Source organism: Ricinus communis, chromosome 8, assembly GCF_019578655.1.
Source record: "Ricinus communis isolate WT05 ecotype wild-type chromosome 8, ASM1957865v1, whole genome shotgun sequence".
Classification (NCBI taxonomy): domain Eukaryota; kingdom Viridiplantae; phylum Streptophyta; class Magnoliopsida; order Malpighiales; family Euphorbiaceae; genus Ricinus; species Ricinus communis.
The window spans coordinates 16,110,950-16,132,438 of NC_063263.1; the positions used below are offsets into that span (position 1 = coordinate 16,110,950).

A 21,489-nucleotide genomic window follows, 5' to 3' on the forward strand; every position below is an offset into this window, starting at 1 on the left:
CAGTGATGAAAGTCCTGTGACATTTAGTGTCACTGAACTGAAAAATATTGTTTGCCCGATAATGCCCCTTTAATTTTATTTTTATTTCTTTTATGGTGCTCACGTGCTCTCTTCCTTTATTAGTTGAGTTTTCAATAGGAGGACAGGAAATAGTGCGCAGTGCGCACTTCCTCTTTAAAAATATACTTTTCTTTATACGGTGCCTGTTGGCTTGAGGACTAACGTCAATGGCAGGAAGACTGAAAATTGAAGTTATTTTAGGCTTTATTTAGGATAAATAATTTTTGGAAAATTGAATTTCTGAGTTATTTTTGAAAATTACAGAACAAACGTATTTGATATATAATTTCAGTTTTTAGAAAATATAAATTTTATAATTCTGTCATATATTTTAAAAGATAATAGGACCTGTAACAGAATTACTATTAATTTTTAAAAAAATATTTAAATAAAAACATATTAATTAATTGAGTTTTATTTAACTAAAAAATTTATGAGATACTCATTTTTATAAATAAGTTATTTCTTTTATACCAGGAAAGTTCAACTGTCTATTTTTAAAAAAATTCTTTTAATCGTATGCAATCTAAACATAATTAAAATTTGTACTTTTTAAGAAATGCAACTTCCTCTTCTTATTTACCACATATTAAAGGATTATCTAGGTAGTTTAGCAGTTAATAATAAAGTTTACTTCGGGAATAATTATATTTTATATAAAGTTAATCAATATGTTAAAAAATCTTTAAAATTACACTATAGGTATTTTGGTTAAGATTTTAAATTTAAATTATTCTTCTATTATTTATAATATAAAATAATGTTAAATAATAAAAGTTAACTATGTATTTTCATTTTAGTTATGGATGTGTTGAATCAGACAATTCTCACTATCATCATGTAAGAAAAAGTTTCTGAATACATATTAAATATTAAATGTGAAAAAATAAGTCAATTATGATGCATATAAAATTGTTATTTGTACTGATTTATTTATCTATTATTTAAGCTTTTCTTTTATAATCATACCTATTGTAAAATCATAGGTTAAAAGCCTATTTATAAATTATTAATTAGAGTTTATACTTATAAGGGTTTGTTAAATTGGTAGTCATTTTATTTTTTAAATTTATTTATATAAACAACTACAACGAGTAAGGTATTTTTTTTTTTTTTTTTTTGTAAAGACGGGCAACAGCCTAAAACTCACAACATTCTAGAAAAGTTAACATCACTAACATCATAGAGCAGCTAAGAACTAAGGCCCTAAGGGGGGACAGTCAGACGATAAACACCAGTTGGGTAGCCAGACGCAATACCAGCAAGAAAATTGGCAGCAAAATGCCCTTCTCGATAGGATTTGACAACCTCAAAATGCCTACGAGAGTCTTCAAGATTGTGTCAATAACACATTTCCTATCCAGTTCCAAAACCACATTTTTAAAACCCAAATTCCAAGCTAAAGACAGACCATGATATGCCCTCCACAGTTTAGCACCTGTTATTGTATTTAAGCCAATATTCACAACAAACCCACCTAGCCATTTCCTAGAATGATCGCGAACAAGACCATCGGCCCTAGCCTTACCAGAGTTTCTACAGTACGCCCCATTAATATTAATTTTAACTGAGTTAAGGGAAGGAGAAGACCAGCCGATTAACCGACTTTCCTTTACCACACTTGTTTCCAGACACCGCTAGGTAGAGCAACAAGCCTCTTTTATCTTGAAAATTCTCTACAAAAAACTATCAAATGACAAATTGAATACTAATGGGAAAAGTCTTAGCTATTTTAGTCCTTATGATTTTCCTCTTGCCTTTTACTCTTTTTAACAAAATTAATTGATAATCCCCTTTTGCAAATCATGATAGATATGGTGAAAGAGGATCTCCTTAGAATAGCCCTCTGGTGGGATTAAAGACCTATACTTTTATCTATTGATCCTAATAGGATATGTAATAGTTCATATGCACTCCATCACCTAAGCTATCCACCTTTCATGAAAACATCATAATCTTCAAGAAGTTGCATTGCCCTAATTCGTACGTTTTGCTAATGCTCAGTTCCAAGATTGTCATATCAATTTTCTTACCTGCTATTTGTATAATTTTATGCATGATATAAATATTATTTTAAATGAGTTTTTTTTTTTTTTTTTTATGCTGTAAAAGCGCTTTTCATTTCATTCTTTCATATATGATATTTGCCATAAACTGCTAACAATCTTCTAGCAAATTTTTTAAAGATTTTATAGAATAAGAAAAATCATAATATGATCTATGTTCTTTGATAATTTTTTCGTACTAAAAAGATTATATGACAACTACACAGACAATGTGATTTATATTTCTCAATAATCTTTCAGCTTCCTAAGTTTAATTCCGCCCCCATTGTATGTTATAACGGCATATTAGAGTTAGTTGAAATGAATAATTTGGTAATTATTTTGACATTGTCCACAAGAAACCAAGGTTATATGTAATGGTTCAGTTCAGTTCTTGTCATTTTCTTATAAGATTAAAGAGAATTCCTATGGCTGTTTATTACCATATTTCACTTGTATTGTCTGTTTGTTCTCATTCTTCACCGACTGAATTGTTTAGAAATGAAGCAAAAGTGGGAGTACTGTTGCTGAGGTAGCAGATTGGCTAACTAAACTCATTATTTATTTTAAGCACCTAATTAAGCCCCCGGAAAACATATTTTGGTAATCAAAGTAATTAAGTAATCCAAATAATGAAGATCACGAAAATAAATACTGTCACAATTAAATACGAGATATTTCTATTAGGGGACATTTCTTCATTGCCCGAGAAAAAAAAAAAGAAATACTCCCTTAATCCGCCCTAATTATATTGTTTTTTTAATTAGTAAATAATTATTAAAATATTCTTTATTAATTAACCTAAATAATATTATATATTTTAATTTCTATATTTTAAAATTATAACTTTTATAGAAAAACAAATAAAGATATTTTAGAGAAATAGTGATAAAATATAATAATGTTAATTAAATTTTTTAATATAAATTGAAAATATTTAAATAAATCATTGAACCGTAGCTAGATGGGGAATAAAGCCAATAGGTGAAAGCTCAAAGCATCACGTTTGCTATGGCTGATGCTAATAGTCTGACATAGCCCTGGAATCTCCATGTGCAAGCAGTCCAACGTGCAATATCTCATCCAATTTCAGTCGCTAGGGGTTCATGGTGGTGTTATAATTTGGAAAATTCTTACCTACATTTTATGGATATCCTATTTTTTTTATCCAAATTAATAAATAATTTATATCTATTTATTAATTTTAAATAATAAATATAATATTAGAATTTATAAATATAAATCCTTTTCCTAATAATTGGTAATCTCTATAATAATCTAAAATAGATCCACAGAAATATATGTTTAATTGAATAAATTATTTTCAATGAATTTACGATGCTGCCCACAGGGTAAAAAAAGCTAGACTCTTTCTATAAGATGACGAATTAAAGTGGTCTGATTGGAACTGATAAAAATCTTAAAATTGTAAATAACTAAATTTAACTTAGAGTTTAGATATTTAAGTATTAAATTTTAATAAATTTATACATTATTTTTATTATTATTTAATTTTTTTATATAAACAAGTAGTTCAATTTAATAATTTTTTAGTTTTACATATTAGATTATAATTTTAAAAATTTAAATATTTAAATTGTTAAATATTAAAAAATTAACAAAAAACAGTATATATAATTATTTTTTGAGTTATCATTTAATATATTAAATAATTATTACCACTTTAAAAGATGATTACCCTGTTGTTCAAAAAAAAAAAAAAAAAAGATGATTACCCTGTTATGGAAATCACTGAGCTGCCATGTTTATGTTTTTGTTTTGTTTTGTTTTTTTTTTTTTTCTAAAACTCGGAAAGAAAAGTTGCACGCGCAATATGCAACCAATCAAATAGCGAGTAGCAGTAAACTTTATGTAAAATAGAAAACCCTCAACCCAACTCGAGTTGAGTCGAGTCGAGTTGACCATTCTGCAATCCTCATTTTGACGGTTCTTTTGCTTCTATTCCCCTTCTTCTATTTTTCTCCTTGCGTTGTTAAATCAAAGAAAGAAAGAGGAAATAAGAAGGAAGAACACAGGTGTGCGGTTTATAGATTCTGTAGATCCATTAAGGATCTCTCCCCCTACAGAATCGTGTCCCTGAAATTTAGTGTTTTTTCTGCTTTTGTCTCTCTCTCTCTCTCTCTCTCTCACACACACTTTAAGGTATGGTTAATTCAGATCTTCAATTCTGTTTGTTTCCCGAGAAAATAATTAGATAATAACTTTATGCATTATTAGCTTTAATTCCTGCTAATTTGTGTGAATAACACTTCATCATCATTCTCTTGAGAATTTCTTTCATTCTCTCACCAACCGAACAGCTTTATATCGAGAAACCTTTATTGACAAACATTTACTTATTTTTGCTTCTTCCGTTACCTGAAATACAGTGAGATTGTTTTTTACATTGAGAAACGCTTTTATTTTTACTGATTTGAATTGAATTGCATGGATAATTAATCAGTTTCTGTGAAGAACATAGCATCCTTGTGTTTTTCTATATTTAGGATTTCCTTCATTTCTCTCAGAAACCAAACAGCTTTAGATAATCAACGTTTATTTCACTTGATATGCTGTAAAGATAGAAGGATAATTAATCAATTGAAAGCAATTGTTACAGTTATAAGAGAAGAGAAGGCAATGAATTGAAGTGAGAGAGAAAGAAAGAGAGAGATGAATGTGAGCCATGCGTCGGTTCATCCTGTGGAAGATCCTCCAACAACAGACGGCGGAATCAATAACAACAATGTACCTAGGGTTAGGATGAAAGATATACAAGGCATGCCTGGCACCAAAGGCGGCCTGGCCTTGCGTGTCTTTCAGTTTATTTTTGCTGCTGCTGCTCTAGCTGTCATGGCCACCACTAGTGATTTCCCTTCTGTCACTGCCTTTTGGTATATTCTCATTTTCCTCTATCAATTTCGGTGTTCTTGTAGTAGATAGATGGAATGGAATTGTTATTCAATAATCTAGTGATTTGTGCTTTAATTCAACTGAGTTACTTTTAGTCGATTCTCTTGTTTTGAAAGGTCCGAGTTGCTAGATTCAGTTCTTTCAACTCGGACAAGGCTTTGTAAAAGAAATGAAATCATATAAAAAATGACATGATAATTCTTGCAGATGATTTATTCCAAAAAGAGCTCTAAATGATATCTCAGATGATATTATTGGAACTCGGATATTACAATATGAATGGTATATATGGTACTGTTTATTACACATTTCGGTCAGGTCAACAGCATGAAGATGGTAGTCTGTAATGTTAGATCTCTTAGCTTATCCTCCCTTCATATCAGTTTTGAAGGGAATAAATCAAACATCTTAATAGTGTTGGATCATACAGAAACTCTTGCAATGTCTCTCTGACATATGTTAGATTAGCAAGGTTGGTGATAAGTAGTTTTAGGTCAACAGTTGAGTGGTTTGTGTTTCAGTTTGTTGCCATATGCCAATAGTATTGCTGCAAATAAATTTTCATGACCATTCAGGCTGCAAGTCTTATGAAAGATTATATGTTTACTATTTGCAATTGACATTGATTCTTGATGAACAGGTAGGTTTAGGATGTCAATATGCACAACATCTGCTTTCATTTTCTATGATTTAATATCCTTTGTCTATCAAATGTTTTCTAATGTATGCTGTATCAGCTACCTTGTTGCGGCTGCTGGTTTGCAGTTTTTGTGGAGCCTTACCTTAGCCATAGTTGACATTTATGCTCTCTTGGTGATGCGCTCCTTGCAGAACTATCGAGTTGTCAGCTTGTTTGCTGTTGGTGATGGGGTAAGATGATACCAATACTAAACAAGAACAATAGGACTTTTTATCTTTTCCAGATGTTGCTTGTCTTAAAGTAGCTTAACTGATGTAGTTGGTGCTTTTGATTTTGCATTTATCAGTCATTGAGTATTTATAAAGATGTTGCGTCCTACTAAATAAAGTGTTCTGAACTGATTGGTTCTGCTCACTAAAATTCTCCTCAGTGAGTTTATTGAGTTTGTGTCATGTTGCTTTACTTCTTAAGTATCCTTCTATTCATCCATTTTTTATGTATGATTCCCGGTTTGTAAGAGTTAAAGCTAAAGTTAAACACTACTTGCATTCTCACCTTTAAGTTTATCTTTTCTTTAATCATCACCATAATGTTCTGCTAATTTTATCGGGGAGTTTAGTCCATGTTGACTCATTTATAGCAGAAAAACTCCGCAAACTGCATCTCAGTCATATGGTGGCTGGAATTAAAATCTAAATTGACTTGGACTAGTATTTACCTAGCAGTAGCATGTTCATTCATGGCGCAAAACAGGCTTTGTTAACATTATGGTGCTCGCCGTAGCACTACATATTTTGTGGCTGTTGACTATTAGCTAGAAGACAAAAGTGATCAAATAAAATCTTCATTTCCATGTTGTAGGTGCATCTGTATCATGTTCATTTCAGCTTTCAGTTTGAAACTGAAAGCTGAAATGGAATTGCACGGAGAACTTTCTCCATCACGCCTGTTCCTAGTCTGTACATTAATCCAAGAGCAAAATGAATCTACACTTTGACACTTGTGGTACTAAATGTGGACTGAGAAAGTTCACATCCTATGTGCTTTCCCTTTCTCACTTTTATACATGGGTTAATTTATGTTTTCCTGAATTGATAGTTTAATCATCTTAAAAGAAGTTTACATTCCTTGTGCTTTTGGTTTAATCATGTGTCCATTACCATGCAGATCACATCCACTCTTATATTTGCCGCTGCTTGTGCTTCCGCTGGCATCACAGTCCTTATTGATAATGATCTTGGTAGCTGTGCTGAGAATCACTGTGTGCAATTTGAAACTGCTACGGCCATGGCTTTCATCAGCTGGTTTTCTGCATTGCCATCTTTTCTTCTCAACTTTTGGTCACTGGCGTCCAGATGAAACAAGAAAATGGGAAAACCTGAAACTGAAAGAAAAATGAAAAGAAAAAAAGGAGAATTGAGATATTGGCCTTTTTGTCACCAACATGATCTTATTTGATCCTTATTGCCTTTTAAGTACAATTCTGAAAAGTTGAACTCAATGCCCTTCCCCTGTGAATGTTTTGTAAATTGGGATGCGTCGTAAATATATGGGGTTCTTTGTATTGTCGGGAATGCTGCCAATTGCTGAGGAAATGAATTTGATTTTTGGTGTAGACATGCAATGTAGAATATCTGAAGTTAAAACAGTATGCCATTCAAAAAGAGTGTTTGCGGGCGAGTTTTTCTTCTTTTGTTCCACTCTGATATCTCCAATTTTGCTGAGTAGGTACTGATCAGTGGTTCTGAGGCTTTAGCCCCAAGACTCTGCTGACATTTTTTACATATGTGGATGTTTCTCTGCATCATGTTTCCGGACTTTGAGAAGCTAAACGAATTAGACTTTGGTCTTGCATATAATTTGTGGGGTAATTTCGCATCTTTCAGTGCCTGTGTCCATGTATAAATACTCAGCTTAACATTTAGTTTTATTAGAAGGCCATATGGTAAAAATTGCAAATGTGTGCAGGAGCTCCTTGTAACTAAAGCATACTGAATGAATTTTGAGTTGGTGGTAGCTCGAAGGAAGTTGGGTGAATTTAGAGACCTGAAACACAAAATCAGAAAACTACGGGAATATTCGGATGTGGTGTACACGCAATTTGGACACGTCTATGTGATCATGCTTAAAAGCCTAAAACTGTGTTGACCCAAAAAGAAAAAGAAAAAGCCTAAAACTATGAAGAACTTTATGCAAAAGGTCTAAAATACACAGCTAATACCATACAACTAATGAGTCAATTCACGTATCCTTTATACCACAACGTTTTGAAACAAAAAATTATAGAATTATTTAAATAATAATTGGATATGAAAATGGAACCTAACATGCATGCAAATCGATGGAAGCAATAAATGGATAAGGGCACAAAAAAGAATCCGACATTCATATTCACAGAATCAATGAATCATAGCTGATTTTATGAATTTATTATGCATAAAAATTAAATTTGGATAAATTAATGTGATTAAGTAAATGAATAAAAAAAAATTATAAAATGCTTATTACTTGTTAATATAGTTTTAATGATTAAAAGACGGATATAATTTGAAGCATAATAAAGTAGTCCTTTTTTCTTTATATATACCACCATAGTGATATATATTCATAAATGATGGCAGAGAGATTTGAACTCAAAATATTTCTAATTCTCATCATTGACCAAACTTCTCCCTTTAAAGCAAAGAAAAGAAAAGAAAATAATAATTGGTATTTCTTTTGTGCGGATAGAGCTTTGATTCCTCATTAAATTCTGATTAAATATTATTATAGTATTAGGTTAATAAAACCCTTTAGCATGAGCAATATTGATTTTAATAAAAGAATGTACTAATTAACAAAATCATTCTCTCTTTGGCAAAATTGATTAGAATTAAGCAATACTTCCAATTTTTGTTAATATATAATTGATCACGAGAGTCGCATTTGGAGAGGAGTAAGAAAGAAGAAAGGAAAAATGCAAATGAATAACGGCTCGTTTGTCTTTTATAAATATTAAATATATGTAAGTATATATATAGCAAGTATACTGCCAGTAAAGTTGGTTAATTTTTAATAACGGATATAAACTGAAATAATCAATCTAACTGCTCCACTTCTCTTCCCAGCTTCATTCATATGTCAATTGCTACTATAAAAAAGAAAAAGAAGCCCAGCTTCGTTTAGGCTACAATCAACCTCCCCCTACATTTCTCAAGAAAAATATAATAATGTCCAGAGAAGACGATGATGACGATGCTAGACTTTTTAGCTGTTTCAAGAAGTATGAAGAGATTGTCAAACAGGTATCCATCTATATGCTTTACACAAAAAGTAAAAGAAAAAAGGGTACAGTTTTACTATTTGAATTCATATCTCACAGTCAGATAATCCTACTGCGAATGAGCGCAGTACTGGTGGATCTAGAAAACCTTGTCAATGGGGGGCAATACGCATAGTGGGTCAAAACTGAAAAATATTCTAGTCGAAACAACCTTATTGGTGGATATTTTCATTTTTTTTCCTCGTACCTCTTAATCAGCTGATAAAGTTCCGCTTCTTACAGGTCCTCTTATTTGATGAGATGACAGAGTCAATGGATCCTAGCCCAAGATCATCAAAGAGGAAAACTGTATGCTTTCTCTCTATAATATATAATAATCATGATATGAGTGCAGTTCTTATTTTATTTGGATCAAGCTAACATGCTTTAGTTAACTATTGCAGAAGCAGAACTGTAGAGGTAATAATAGCAAAGGTGCCGGTGGTACTAATGGCTCTGTGCTCGACCGCCAAAGCTTTGATGAAGTGATTGTGCAGACGATAACAAAGTTTCTTCATGATCTGAATGCTACCACCATTGATCACTCTAACCCCGAACCACCTTCTGATGAATGATACAACATAACACTACAAATATACACATATATATAGGATTAAAATGTGATCGTCAAAAGTGTACATCCAGCAGAATTATAAGTGGCAAAAGCATTTGTTGTTAGAGGTGAGATTGTAATAATTCAAACTAGCCTTAATTAATTCTATTTGTTTGTTTGTTTGTTTCTTTTTCCTCTAAAACATTTCTTAGCGGTTTCACTAACTCAGAGGAGACGACTTGTAATGTTTAAGAGGCCTCATATTCAACAAGTTCTTAATCAAAATTTTAAAAGAATAATCTATCTAACAAGTTTTTAACTTCCCCACTCCTTCTCTAATTAAAACTTTTAGGACCAGTCTTCAAATATAAAGGAGTTAGTAGGGAATAGCTCTGAAATGTATTCTCGAACCGGATCAGATAGCCTTTCGGGCAACCAACCGTGCAACAATAAAATTGATTTTTCGAGAATTAGCCAGTTTGTGCATCTTTCTTTCTCCCATGCTTTCCATTAGTTAAACAACTAAGTAAAACTCTCTAAACTATGAGATTTTGCTTTCTTTCATCTTTCTAAGAGCGGTCTGATCCCTTATTTGATCAGACAGACCGCTCCTGGTGTTCGAATTAGTCATTAATTGTCGGTCTCAGTGGTACCCTTTCGGTATGTATTGCGAACACTTTCATTTTTAGCGTCTCATCTTCTTTAGAGAAACGAAACTCAAACGGATAGAGCAGATGGTCCAACTATATAACTTTTTCTTTTTCATTATTTCCATGATCGTGCCTGTGTATTGGGCACTAGGACTAGATTCTTTCCTCACCTCACCACTCTCAATATAATAAATTTTTAATTTTAAAAATAGTAATATCAATTATAGTATTAAGTTATATGATACTCAAATAAATTAATAAATATTTTTAAAATAATTTGTATATTATTACACTAATAAAATTTTAAAATTTTAAAATATTTAAAATTTTGTCTGTTATTATTTTTAAAATATTATAAATTAATATTAAATATTAAAAAATTTATTAAATTATATTTATCAATTTAATTTTATAATCAAAATAATAACAATGGTTGTATAACACACTGCTAAACGACTAATTAGAATTTAATTCTGAAACCTCATTACCCACCTTCTAATAGAGACCATTCTTTGCAGCCCCAGAAGCTACCACATGTCTTTTAATATGATCTTCAAATTTTATTTTGAAAAACAGCAGATAAATAAGCAGTATTAGACTCATACTAAGGCTAAAGCCTAAAACGAAACAGGGGCATAAATTATGGCACTCAATAATTAAATTCGTATAATGTCAGTGGCATAAATATAAGGTCTTCCCCATCCTGTCAAGGCTCTGTAGTACGTGCGTGCTATTTATTTCAGTTCTTGTTGGCTCAAGACACACATCTCAGGGAAGCCAGCATTTACAAATACACCATCAAAGGCAGTGTTCAGTGGGGTAAGCTTAATATGAGTACCTGTTAAAAGATAAGAGATGACAATGGCCTGGATACTCAATCTCTTAGGGTCCAACTCAAATTACAAATTAACTCAAAATGATCCTAAATCAAATTTAAAATCCAATAATTAATAATTTCAGTTCATAAATAGGCCAGATTAAATCCTTCTATACTCCATGTTGGATTGGAATTACCGACTGTACCTTTTCAATTAGTCCATAAGAATCAAAAAAGAAACTATTAAAGGGTCTTACCTCTTTTTTAATCTGAATCGGTTTTATTCAATTCAAACCAGGAAAAGAAAAAGAATAACCATATATATCACCTCATTTCCTGAGGTATTAATTGTATCCTTTCTAAATTTATTAATTGCGACAACTTTCACCAAGCGAGGGAGATTATTTCTTGAGGATATTTCCTCGGAAATAGTCAAGACTCTGCTTTGGTTGGATCCAAAGTCGACATTGCAATGACGGGCTTAAATTCAGTTCAAACTAGCTATGGCTCTACAAATATTATACAATAGAAGAGATGGGCTTATATTCAATCCAAACTAGCTATGACTTTACAAATATTATACAATAGAAGAGAATTCGCATGATCACCCCAAGTGAGAGTAGCTATGGATGGTGGCTTTTTCTCCCCTTTTTATTTAAAAAAAAAAAAAAACAAATTTATTAATAGCCTTCTGATGAGGTTGAGGCAAATCAGCTACCCGTAATAGGAGAGGTTAGAAAAGTTCAAACCTAACCCTAACCAAAGAAGTATGGTATAAAGCCCTGCCCCCCCAGTGATGGTAATATACATACTCCTTGCAACAGACAAAAGGAACAGACCAATAAAGACAAAATAGGGAGCGGATTTATTGAGTACAGTATTGGCAGAATCCATTTCAGTGTGTCGCATGATAATGCGACCCAAAAGCTCTTAAAAGTTATGAGGTTAAATACAAAAGTCAAAACATATATTTAATGCCATGGTGGAAAGCAAAGTTCTGCACGAATCCCACAAGACTCAGGGACAAGGCAGGCATTTGAAGGTACAAAAATTATCACCAGCTGAGCGGCAATGCCTACAATTAAAGACCTCTTAAATACAAATATTGGTGCCTGGGAAAAATCCACTGCAAGTACTTGCAATGGCATTGAAGGGGGGCAGGTAATAAATAGCATTTAAGGGAAACAAATTACAGACATTTCAATGAAATCTTGTAAACAATTTGTGATGGAGAAGCAAAAGATTGAAAACGGAGCTCGTGACTAGTTCTTTGTCAGCAACTGTTAATAAGGATTGAATGGTAAAAAAAAAAAGAATGAAAGAAAGAAAGGAATCCAGAATCCTTCTTTAGTTCAGTTACTGTTTCAAGTTCCAATAATAGCTGAAAAGGGTAAGAGAGTTTCACACCATATGTACAAGGACAAGGCAAAATCTGGCTCACTAAATAAAAATTAATTAAATTAATATAATGCAAACCTGGGGCTGGGATTTAAATATTACAAAACTTCTTTTTCTTTTTTTTTCCCCCAAAACTCTCCACCATTTGTTTTTTCATATTCAGCTTGGGGTGGAGGGGAGGGCATCGGATGAATGGATTATGATCAAACAAAAGACCAGTTTACAAAGGAGAAGGCAAGGCAATGGACAGTGCTCTCATCTGCAGCAAGGACTTTCCACGCAACAGCTTGCTCATAGGAAACATGGCGGCCCATTGTTGACATGCAGATTCCTCCAGGCAAGCCAGCAAATCCCTGATACCAAGTTTTTGTACAACTCATAAGAATTTGAAAGTAATGGGACTTATTTCCAGCACTTCCAAACAGGAACTAACTTATGGTTCAGCCTTAAATATTCAGAGAACTTTTGACTATGCAGCTTAAGGCTATTCAGTTTTAAAATGAGAGCATTCATGAACTCATCAAAGAGCTAATGTTTCAGAAAACTAGTTTGCTTCAACTGACACCATGTGACGGTTGTAACTTGCTATAATGACAGGAGAAATTCAGCTAAAAACCTAACAAACTGGAGAAATTTAGCATGCAGCAGCCGGAATAAATGTTAGTTGCATCTAAAATTACCTGCTGCATTAACTTTGCGAAGTCTGCACAAAGTGCCTTGCGTCCAGATTCATCAAATATTTTATCCAGTGTGATGTCTTGTAGAGCCACTAGTGTTGTCTCAAGCATGTCCAGCCCTGCCTGATTGGCAAAGATGAAAACTGGGAGAGACTACAAGACCACCCAAAAGAAAAAAAGAATCAAAAACAGGAAACTTCCTGAATAATCAATCATGTAAGACAATGTCTAACGTGTGCAATTCTGACAATAGCTTCACTACATTATGGTGGAGAAGGCAGTATTAGTCTTGAAATCGAGTGTCACTATACCTTCAATGAACAACATAAAATGGCATCTTGATGATGCCATAGCTGTTTCAACACTGAATCTCCAGCAAGAGAATCAGATCTCAGCAATTCTGCTCCTAGATAGTAACTGAGGAGAAACAAGGAAAACAAAAATCAGCAAATGCTGTCCATCCGTAGAGCTTAATGGTCAGCAAATTAATATGAACAATCCCTATATAGAACACATTACAGCAATCTGAGAATGGAAAAAAATGATTTAAGTGCTACACAATTTTATAAAGATTCACGTAGAACTTGCCTATAACTTTGGCAGATCCAATGAGCTAAGGTAAGAGCTTCAGGAGAGCCAGGAGATAACTTAGGTCCCACAGCTGGACCCAATCCTGATGGAGATATAGCCATGGCAACTCTCTGGACAGAAGAAATCACACTACGGACATATTGACGAGCCATGGTGGCAACATTCTCCTGTAAATTGCTCTCGAAAGGGAATTGGAAGGCAATAGTCAAGACTGATCGTGTACTCTGAGATGATGAAGCATCTCCGGCAGTGTTGTTTGCTGCAGGGCCGACTTCAAGACTGGATGTGAGATCCAGAGTGCGAGACGTAGTCAATGCATCCTGTGTATCCTTCTGTATGAGTACACCATTGCATTAGTATATAGGCGAGAAATAATGTACGTTTTATAAATACCAGTAAGCTCCCAACACCAAGTTCGATAACATATGCTTTTACTTCCCAAGTAGTAGATCACACAAAGCCTAATGAATTAATTTCATTGATCATACTAAAAACAATCATATACAATATAGATGGAAAAGTAAACTGAAATCCAGTCTGACTTAACTGTTTTTGAATCCAATGGAATGATGCGGAAACCAGAAGGTAGCAATGGAGCATCATCAGGAAACATTTCATCAATTGGAGCAAAGACAAGTTCAGAACAAGCACCGACAGCATTCTCATCAATTCCACTGCAAATCTGCCAATAAAAAAATGAAGGCCATTATGGCATAAGAATAGATTTAAAAGTAATAAGCAGGCCCGTCTAGGTCAACCAGAACAGAACAGAACAGAGATAATGCCTCGTGGAGTTCCTCAAAATCTGGTTGGCAGTAAACTAACAGAGCAAATGCTCTTGACTAACCCTTGATGCTCAACATAACTTCTTCCATACACAATAAGCACCATGTCCACTTCAAATATATCAGAAAGATGTGAAGTATTTGAGCCAAAAACTCGTGAATCAAACAAAACCTGCTTAACAGCTACAACGATAGAGATTCTTAAACCAGTACCTGTAAGAGATGAATGTCCCTTGATACAAAAGCATCTTCTTGCACAAGAGAATGGCCTTCCAGTCTAATAACTTCAAGTAACTGGGAGGAAAAATTAGGTTGAGTAAAAAACATGGGAATGTATTACAATATAACAAGGATGATCTCAACTTATTACACTAAAAAATAAAAGCATATGCATAACATACTTCTTCATGCTCAATTGTGTGGCCAAGTGGCATGATGATTTGGCTCCCAGTGAATCTTGTAGGTCTCATTCCAGGAAATGCATAAGAACCAGCCTTCAATGATGCAGCAGAATAGGCATCAACATTGAAATCAGCCCATTCAGAGCGGTGCTCTCTTAGGAAGCGAACAAGGACTGCAGGAGGGACGTTCTAGTATGAAAAAGGGAATGCAAAAATCTCATCAGCTCTCATCCCAAGAACAGTAAGTTATTATTTTGACCATGCAAGACCACTAAGATGCAAGTCAATATCACAAAAGTCAAAAAGTTGAGAATATATGTGTATTGAAGACTAAAACAAGATAGTTTCAAACCTTAAAAACTTGTTTATGAGTAGTACAAGTGAAAACAAAAAAAAAAGAAACCTTTTACAAGTTTCTAAAGATAACATCATTCTGAAATACAGATTTTTCTAGCTGACATCAATGATAGTGTTCAAACAAGATGAATACTATTTGGCAAAAAGAAAAGTAAATATATATAATATCTGGAAAATGTATTGAAATATATTCTTACATATGGCTTGCTATAATCAATAGCACTGACTCAACAACCACAACATATCATAGTCACAAGCCAAAGAATATTTTTATTGGCATTTCAAAACTTACTTGCAGTAGCATCGAAGCTTTTGCACACAAAATTCCTCCAAGGAATGCAAAGGAATTAGCAGCATTAGAAGTGCTGCTCAAATTCTTAGTGGAATTAATAGTGACTATTACATCTTCAGCTCCATCACAACTCATCAGTGACCAGCCATCATCATTGAACCCATTAATAGCATCATTGAAGCCTCTATAGAAAATGACAACAAAACAAGTACAACTAAGTCAGGAGAATAATGGAAAATTGATTACTTGATAGACCAGTGGATATAAACTATATTTTGCGTTTACAAAAGCAAAGCTCTTAAAATTGAGAACCAAATTGAAAATGAGAATCATGCAGCTACCTGCTTAATCTCTGGCTAAAGGTTCTCAAAACAGCTGGTTGCCTCCCCAAGCCATACACCACCTCACCACTGGTCTCCTGAGCTATTTGCCTGATAAATCGCAGTGCCTTCAGAAAAAAAAAAAAAAGACAGTCAGCGTCTTGTCCTGAGATCCAGGAAAAAGGTGGAGGAATAGATTGCTATTGATCAAAACCAGATCAATAAAACAAACAACAAATAAAAATAACCCTCAAATTGCATGTCTATTACTTTTTAAAAATTAAACAAAACAGCAGAAAGACATGCAAACAAAAAGGACTATATGCAAGAAAGATTTAAATTATTATCTTCTACAAGGCACTACAACATAAAAGTATAATTGATTTCTCAGCAGATAATCATTTATCCATGAGAACTGCAAGTACAATAAAATTTTTCAATCCTTTGGTGCAGGCAAATGCTTGATCATATGCTATAGAGGGGAAACCATGAAGTAAGGGTGGAATTTGTTTAAAGGATAGTGGATCATTATTCATGCTCTCTTGCCTTATGTTGCCAAACCACGCAAAATAGTCCAAACTGTCCTTTCAGCCAAAGTCAACTCACCGCAATTGTCATTTTCTGGGCCACTACTTTTGATGATTCATAAAGTGGCCGCAGCACCTCAGGAACACTCCATGCCTGGAAAGGAAGTGGAAAAAGTTAGATTTTGCATAAAAACAGGACTAAGCATGCTATTGTCAAAAATACATACCTCGAGATTTAAGTGATCCACTATATGTATAATTGACCCTCCACCGTCACATGGTCGTATCAAATAACCACTTGGAAGCATTTCAGCTCTTACAAACTGAGCAGCAGCTGCTGCATTTGGACCAGCACCAGAACCAGAAAGTGATCTCTCACAGACCTTATACAGACAATGCAGAAATGCCAATAAGATACTTTATTGGTTTTTACAATTTCAAATAACAATTAGCAAGTTAATCTCTAATATATGCCAAAAATTAATTGTTAATTTATGATTGGACAGACTATAGAAGACTTGCATACCACTAAACTGCCATTGTCTAAGCTGCTTGTGTATCTCAGAGTCCAGAAATCCCGTGCAGGAGCCAGAGTAGTTGGAGCATATACCTGAAGCAATATTTGACTTTAGCTCTGTAAAAGAGATGGTGAAAAAGTATAAAAGACAGCAGAAGAAAGTTGAGATTTACAGTCCTTTTTACCTGACTGTATACTAGTTCAATAGTTCCACCATTTCCAGCAGGAAACATGGTAAAAACTTCAAGGCTCCGACAATCCCGGAACCAAGATGGACGATCTTTAAGGATCTCTGCAATCTGTCAATTTTTTAAATGCACATGGTAAAATTATCACCGCATGAGATGACAAGCTACAGTCACAAAGGTTAAGAAGAATCTTAAAAAATTTAAGGACACAAGTAAACATACTTTTGTAGGTTCTAAGCTTACAAGACCGCAAGCTCGAGCTGCCACTCCACTACAACTTTGGGAAATGGCAAAGATCCCAACCGAATCCGGACCAGGCTGTCAAGAAAGATCCTCCTCAATAAGTAATACTATCCTTAAGTACACATATAACTGATAAATGAAGCGAGAGAGAGAGAGATGGGAAGAAAACACAGAATAAAGTAAAAAAAAACCTTCATCCCAGGCATCTGGACCCAATCGACAGCAGTTCCTGTAGCCTTTGAAAGGAACTCTGCCAAGGTCTCCTCTGCAATGGAGAGAAGTCTGCGGAAAGAATAAAGACAAATTATCTTAGTTATTAAGCACACCTAGATAGTAGACATACACAAAGTTCATGGCATAGGTTAATGAGGTTACCCAGCAGGGTTATTGGCATCTCTCAGTGAATGCTGAGGAGTGGTGACTACAGAATCGCAGCTTGCATCAGTTGCTGCTGATGCCTGCAGAAATATCAATTCAGAATCATGTTCAAAGATGAAAAAACAGTGCTAAAAATAATATAAGAGAATTCAATTGTCATACTAGAGAAAAAAGAGAAAGAGGGGGGGTAAAGGTACTGCACTATCATTGAAATGCCTGGACAGCAGCATGAGCATATACAGAAACGCTATGACAGGAAGTTCATAGCATAAAACAGGTCTGCAACTATAATTGTTAGCTTGAAAAAATAGTTGGTATATATCAATGAAAAAATATGAAATAGATGGTAGATGCTTTGATCTCATATGTTTTGAACACTCAATCTGGAATGAGTTAATGCCAGAAAAGAAACCATTAATTCCATAGAGAAATGGATAATACTAACAGAATCAACATAATCAAGTTATTGTGATCTGTGAGTGCAAATTTAGGCTTTGAAATTCCTGATAAAATGTTTGATAAAGAAAAGTTGCAAACAAGTAGAGATAGCAATTTATAAATATAAGAATGGGAAGAACTTCCACTTACAGTTTGGAGTTGTTGCCGCATGTAGCCATTCTCACACACCAGCTGGGACACCTGTTTCTGCAAGCGATCATTCTCCTCCATCAACAGCTTATTCATTGCTGTCAATTTCCTATTCACAGTCTGGAGTCTTGAAGATTCTTTTCTTTGCTTCTCTCGACACCTGTATAGCCAAGCAAGATTGACTCTCAGCTTGCCTAGATGCCCCAATTCATACCCAAAACAGATTTAACACATTCTCAAACTTGGTTTTCTTTTGTTTTGTTTTCTTTTTCTTTTTGTTTTCTTCACCAGATAACTAGAACTTGGGACTTAATCACAAATCAGAATCGAAAGAACATGAGTCGTACTAAAAGTGAGTGATCTTAGATCAGAGACAGTAACATAATTGCATTTCATACAGCTAGTAATCTAACTTGAAACATCACAATTCTCGCTCAAGATCACGATGGCATTCAGAAATTTTTGCATTTATAAACAGAAGCTTGCTAAAGTAGCAAAAACAAGGAAATGAAACCCAGTTTCAGGAATGATCTACTCTTTGTCTTGCCTCAAAATTAAAAATTTGCAAAATTGATAACTGATTATCAACTAAGCTCATATTCATATAGCTATAAAAAAAATTCCCATTCTTGCCACCCAAACTTATACCAATCACTAATGCAATGGATACGCAGAACGATTAACTTTAGAACTTGATAACATAAAAATTCAGCAAAACAATTGCCTGGAAGTTAAAACAGATAATCAATTTCTCTATTAAATTACATAAGCTGTTCTTAACCTGCGATTTTGGAACCAGACTTTGATCTGCTTTGGCTCGATGTTAGATAAAATGGGGCACTCTCTGATCAACTGTTGCCTTCTCAAAGAGCTAGGCTTAGGGCACTCAGAATAGACTCTTTCAAGAGCCTCCACTTGCTCAGCCGTATACCGGACATACTTACCAGAATCAGTAAGGTGCTTATTTATACTTCCACTACTAGTCTCTCTATGCTGCACCATAGCCATAGCCATTTCCACAACAAAAAACAAACAAACAGCCGAAAATCACCAACTAAACAAACAGCCAGATAGAGAGAGAACAAAGTTGCTTTGGGATTTTCGTGCTTTATTTTGTTTAAGGGGTCTTGAAGGTTAAGATTCTTAAATTTTAGTAAAGTTCGTAGCTTTCTTTTCTTTCTAAGATGATGTGTAAAAGAAAGAGAGGGTTTTTGAGCTTAACAAAGAATCTTCAAACTTAAAAAGAAAAAGGGTAGTGACTGAAGAAGAAGAAGAAGAGGAAGGTAAAGGCCAAAACGGAGTGGGGTGTGTTTTTTTTTTTTTCTTTTGCAGAGTTAAGACCAATACATACAGAGAGATAGATAGAGATTCTGTATGTATTTCTGCAAGAAAAATCTTCCCTTCTCCCCCTTTATTGCTTAACCAATCTCTCTCAAAAACCCAAAAGCAGAAAAATTGAATTACACAGAAAACAAGCTACAAAAATCCACACTTGTGAACTAAATTCCACTTCTTCTTTTTTCTCCTTGATCTTGAAATCTAGACCAGCACAGCTAAAAATGAAAGAAACCCATTTCTTAGAAGAGAGATTAGAGTGAAGAAAGCTAAACTCAGGTCAGCTCTCTCTACTAGAGAAAGAGAGCCAATTGGGTGTGACATTAGAGAGAAAGCGGTGCTAGTGCGAAACCAAAAAGAAGAGAAATGTGAAGAGAGACTGCAACCCTAACCATGACTATGGATTTACAACACATACAAACACAGTCTATGGAGAGAGAGAGAGAGAAGAGAGATGAAGAAAAAAGAGAGTTGAGAGACTTCAATAAAAATAGTTAAAAAGAGAGAGAGTGTGAGAGATGGCAGTGAGTGATCTAAGTCTGAGCTTGAAACAGTGTGGCAAAAGAGAGAGAACAGTTTCATTTCATTTGCACGCATACCGACAAACTTACCAGTTTTCTTAATAATTTCTGCATTTACATTCTTGTCCCTCTACTTTTTCTGAAATGACATTTTAGACCCTGTTTTCTTTCTAGCCTTTCTGTGTTACTGTTACTGCTGCTGCTAGGTACTACCACCTTTCTCTTTTATCTCTTCCAATCCCTAGATTCTAATCTCTTTTCTCTTTACTTTTCTTTTTTAATTAAAGTACAATTAAATTATTAAAAAACAAATATTACAAAAAAATTTAAATATACATAAAATTAATTAACTATCCCTCTTTGTCAGGCAGACTGAATATATAATTTTAAAGTTAGGAGTTGATCGTTGAGATTTTTTATTTTTAAATATGATAAAATTTATAAAAAAATTTCCTCTAAAAAATTAATATACTAATTATTAGTAAAATTAATTTTTATATTATATTTAGTTGAAATTTATAGATTATAAATTAAATATTTATGTACTTTAGATAAAATAAAAATTAATTTAAATTTTAATATATTAAAATTTGTATATAATTTATTATAACTAAACTAAATACTAACAAAATAAGTAGTATTTTTAAATGAACTAAATATTAATTTATTAATATATTTTACAACAGTAAAATATCTTAATTTTATTATTTTTATTTTATTTTTTCTTTCGTATTTTTCTAAATAAAATAAATTTTTAAAAAATTTCAACTAAATATAATTTTAGTATTATTTATAAATTAATAAATTAATATTACTTAGTCTGGATTAGAATCAAAATTTATTTAAAATTACAAGAATCTGTATGCAATTTTGAGTTTAGATTTTTCTTATATTTTCTGAACCGAATGAGTGTCAATTTTTTCTTTTTTTTTTTTTCTTCTTTTCTTTTCACGGTAAGAATGAGTTTTTTTCTTTCTTTCTTTGAACAAGGATCTATTATCTTTACCTTTTGATAAACATATTATATTAGTATATAATAGAATTGGGTTTTTCTTTTAATTTTTTTTTTTTTTTTTTTTTTTTGCACAAAGTGAAGAAATCAAGATTGGGATAGTGAAGAATATTTATGTTTCCTTTTTGTTATTATTTGGAAGACTGACTATGCCAAGTTTGACAGCAGTTTTGTTTTCTTCTCAACTGCGTATGGTAATGTATGGGTTGGAAGTGATATGTAATGTGAAGCCAAATCTAAATCTAATTATTCCATTTAAGAAACTATCACACCAATAACCAATCACATTAATGAGTTCTTCTTCTTTCTTTAAAATTGTTTGATTTTATGTCTAAACCAATATAATCAATTTCATTTGAGACAAAAAAAAAAGGGATATT

At 33.2% G+C, this 21,489-nt stretch overlaps 3 protein-coding genes across 4 annotated transcripts; 2 read left to right on the plus strand and 1 right to left on the minus strand.

Annotated features, from left to right (window-relative positions):
* The first annotated feature begins 3,985 nt into the window (after positions 1-3,985).
* Positions 3,986-7,338, plus strand: LOC8266273 (CASP-like protein 5A2). Of its 2 annotated transcripts, none has more exons than XM_048378530.1 (4): positions 3,986-4,141; positions 4,726-4,999; positions 5,756-5,888; positions 6,826-7,338. In XM_048378530.1, exons 2-4 carry the CDS (start codon positions 4,779-4,781, stop codon positions 7,015-7,017), a joined length of 546 nt encoding a protein of 181 aa, XP_048234487.1. In that variant the 5' UTR covers positions 3,986-4,141; positions 4,726-4,778; the 3' UTR covers positions 7,018-7,338. The 2 variants fall into 2 exon arrangements, with proteins under 2 accessions (XP_048234487.1, XP_002529944.1); XM_002529898.4 differs by having other exon boundaries at positions 3,991-4,268.
* A 1,383-nt stretch (positions 7,339-8,721) lies between these two features.
* On the plus strand, positions 8,722-9,700 carry LOC112536479. Its single transcript, XM_025159237.2, has 3 exons — positions 8,722-8,942; positions 9,203-9,268; positions 9,364-9,700. The coding sequence occupies exons 1-3, from the start codon at positions 8,868-8,870 to the stop codon at positions 9,532-9,534; spliced, it is 312 nt and encodes a 103-aa protein (XP_025015005.1). The 5' UTR covers positions 8,722-8,867; the 3' UTR covers positions 9,535-9,700.
* A 2,595-nt stretch (positions 9,701-12,295) lies between these two features.
* On the minus strand, positions 12,296-20,131 carry LOC8266275 (homeobox-leucine zipper protein REVOLUTA). The gene is made up of 18 exons (XM_002529900.4): positions 19,023-20,131; positions 18,242-18,401; positions 17,651-17,733; positions 17,467-17,557; positions 17,255-17,350; positions 17,030-17,143; positions 16,854-16,937; positions 16,555-16,710; positions 16,407-16,481; positions 15,822-15,928; positions 15,481-15,664; positions 14,832-15,020; positions 14,644-14,724; positions 14,193-14,327; positions 13,643-13,977; positions 13,366-13,471; positions 13,058-13,207; positions 12,296-12,730 (listed from the first exon to the last, which is right to left on the minus strand). The coding sequence occupies exons 1-18, from the start codon at positions 19,253-19,255 to the stop codon at positions 12,581-12,583; spliced, it is 2,529 nt and encodes an 842-aa protein (XP_002529946.1). The 5' UTR covers positions 19,256-20,131; the 3' UTR covers positions 12,296-12,580.
* Positions 20,132-21,489: the final 1,358 nt, after the last annotated feature.

Bases quoted from the DNA above. Each gene is read 5' to 3' on its own strand.
- LOC8266273 (XM_048378530.1), top strand. From the start codon at position 4,779: ATGAATGTGAGCCATGCGTCGGTTCATCCTGTGGAAGATCCTCCAACA. The intron at 5,000-5,755 runs GTATATTCTCAT...ATGCTGTATCAG, and splicing joins CCTTCTGTCACTGCCTTTTG to CTACCTTGTTGCGGCTGCTG. The intron at 5,889-6,825 runs GTAAGATGATAC...ATTACCATGCAG, and splicing joins TGTTTGCTGTTGGTGATGGG to ATCACATCCACTCTTATATT.
- LOC112536479 (XM_025159237.2), top strand. From the start codon at position 8,868: ATGTCCAGAGAAGACGATGATGACGATGCTAGACTTTTTAGCTGTTTC. The intron at 8,943-9,202 runs GTATCCATCTAT...CGCTTCTTACAG, and splicing joins ATGAAGAGATTGTCAAACAG to GTCCTCTTATTTGATGAGAT. The intron at 9,269-9,363 runs GTATGCTTTCTC...TAACTATTGCAG, and splicing joins GATCATCAAAGAGGAAAACT to AAGCAGAACTGTAGAGGTAA.
- LOC8266275 (XM_002529900.4), bottom strand. From the start codon at position 19,255: ATGGCTATGGCTATGGTGCAGCATAGAGAGACTAGTAGTGGAAGTATA. The intron at 18,402-19,022 runs GTTAAGAACAGC...TTGGCTATACAG, and splicing joins GTCTGGTTCCAAAATCGCAG to GTGTCGAGAGAAGCAAAGAA. The intron at 16,938-17,029 runs GTAAAAAGGACT...ATATTGCTTCAG, and splicing joins TTGAACTAGTATACAGTCAG to GTATATGCTCCAACTACTCT.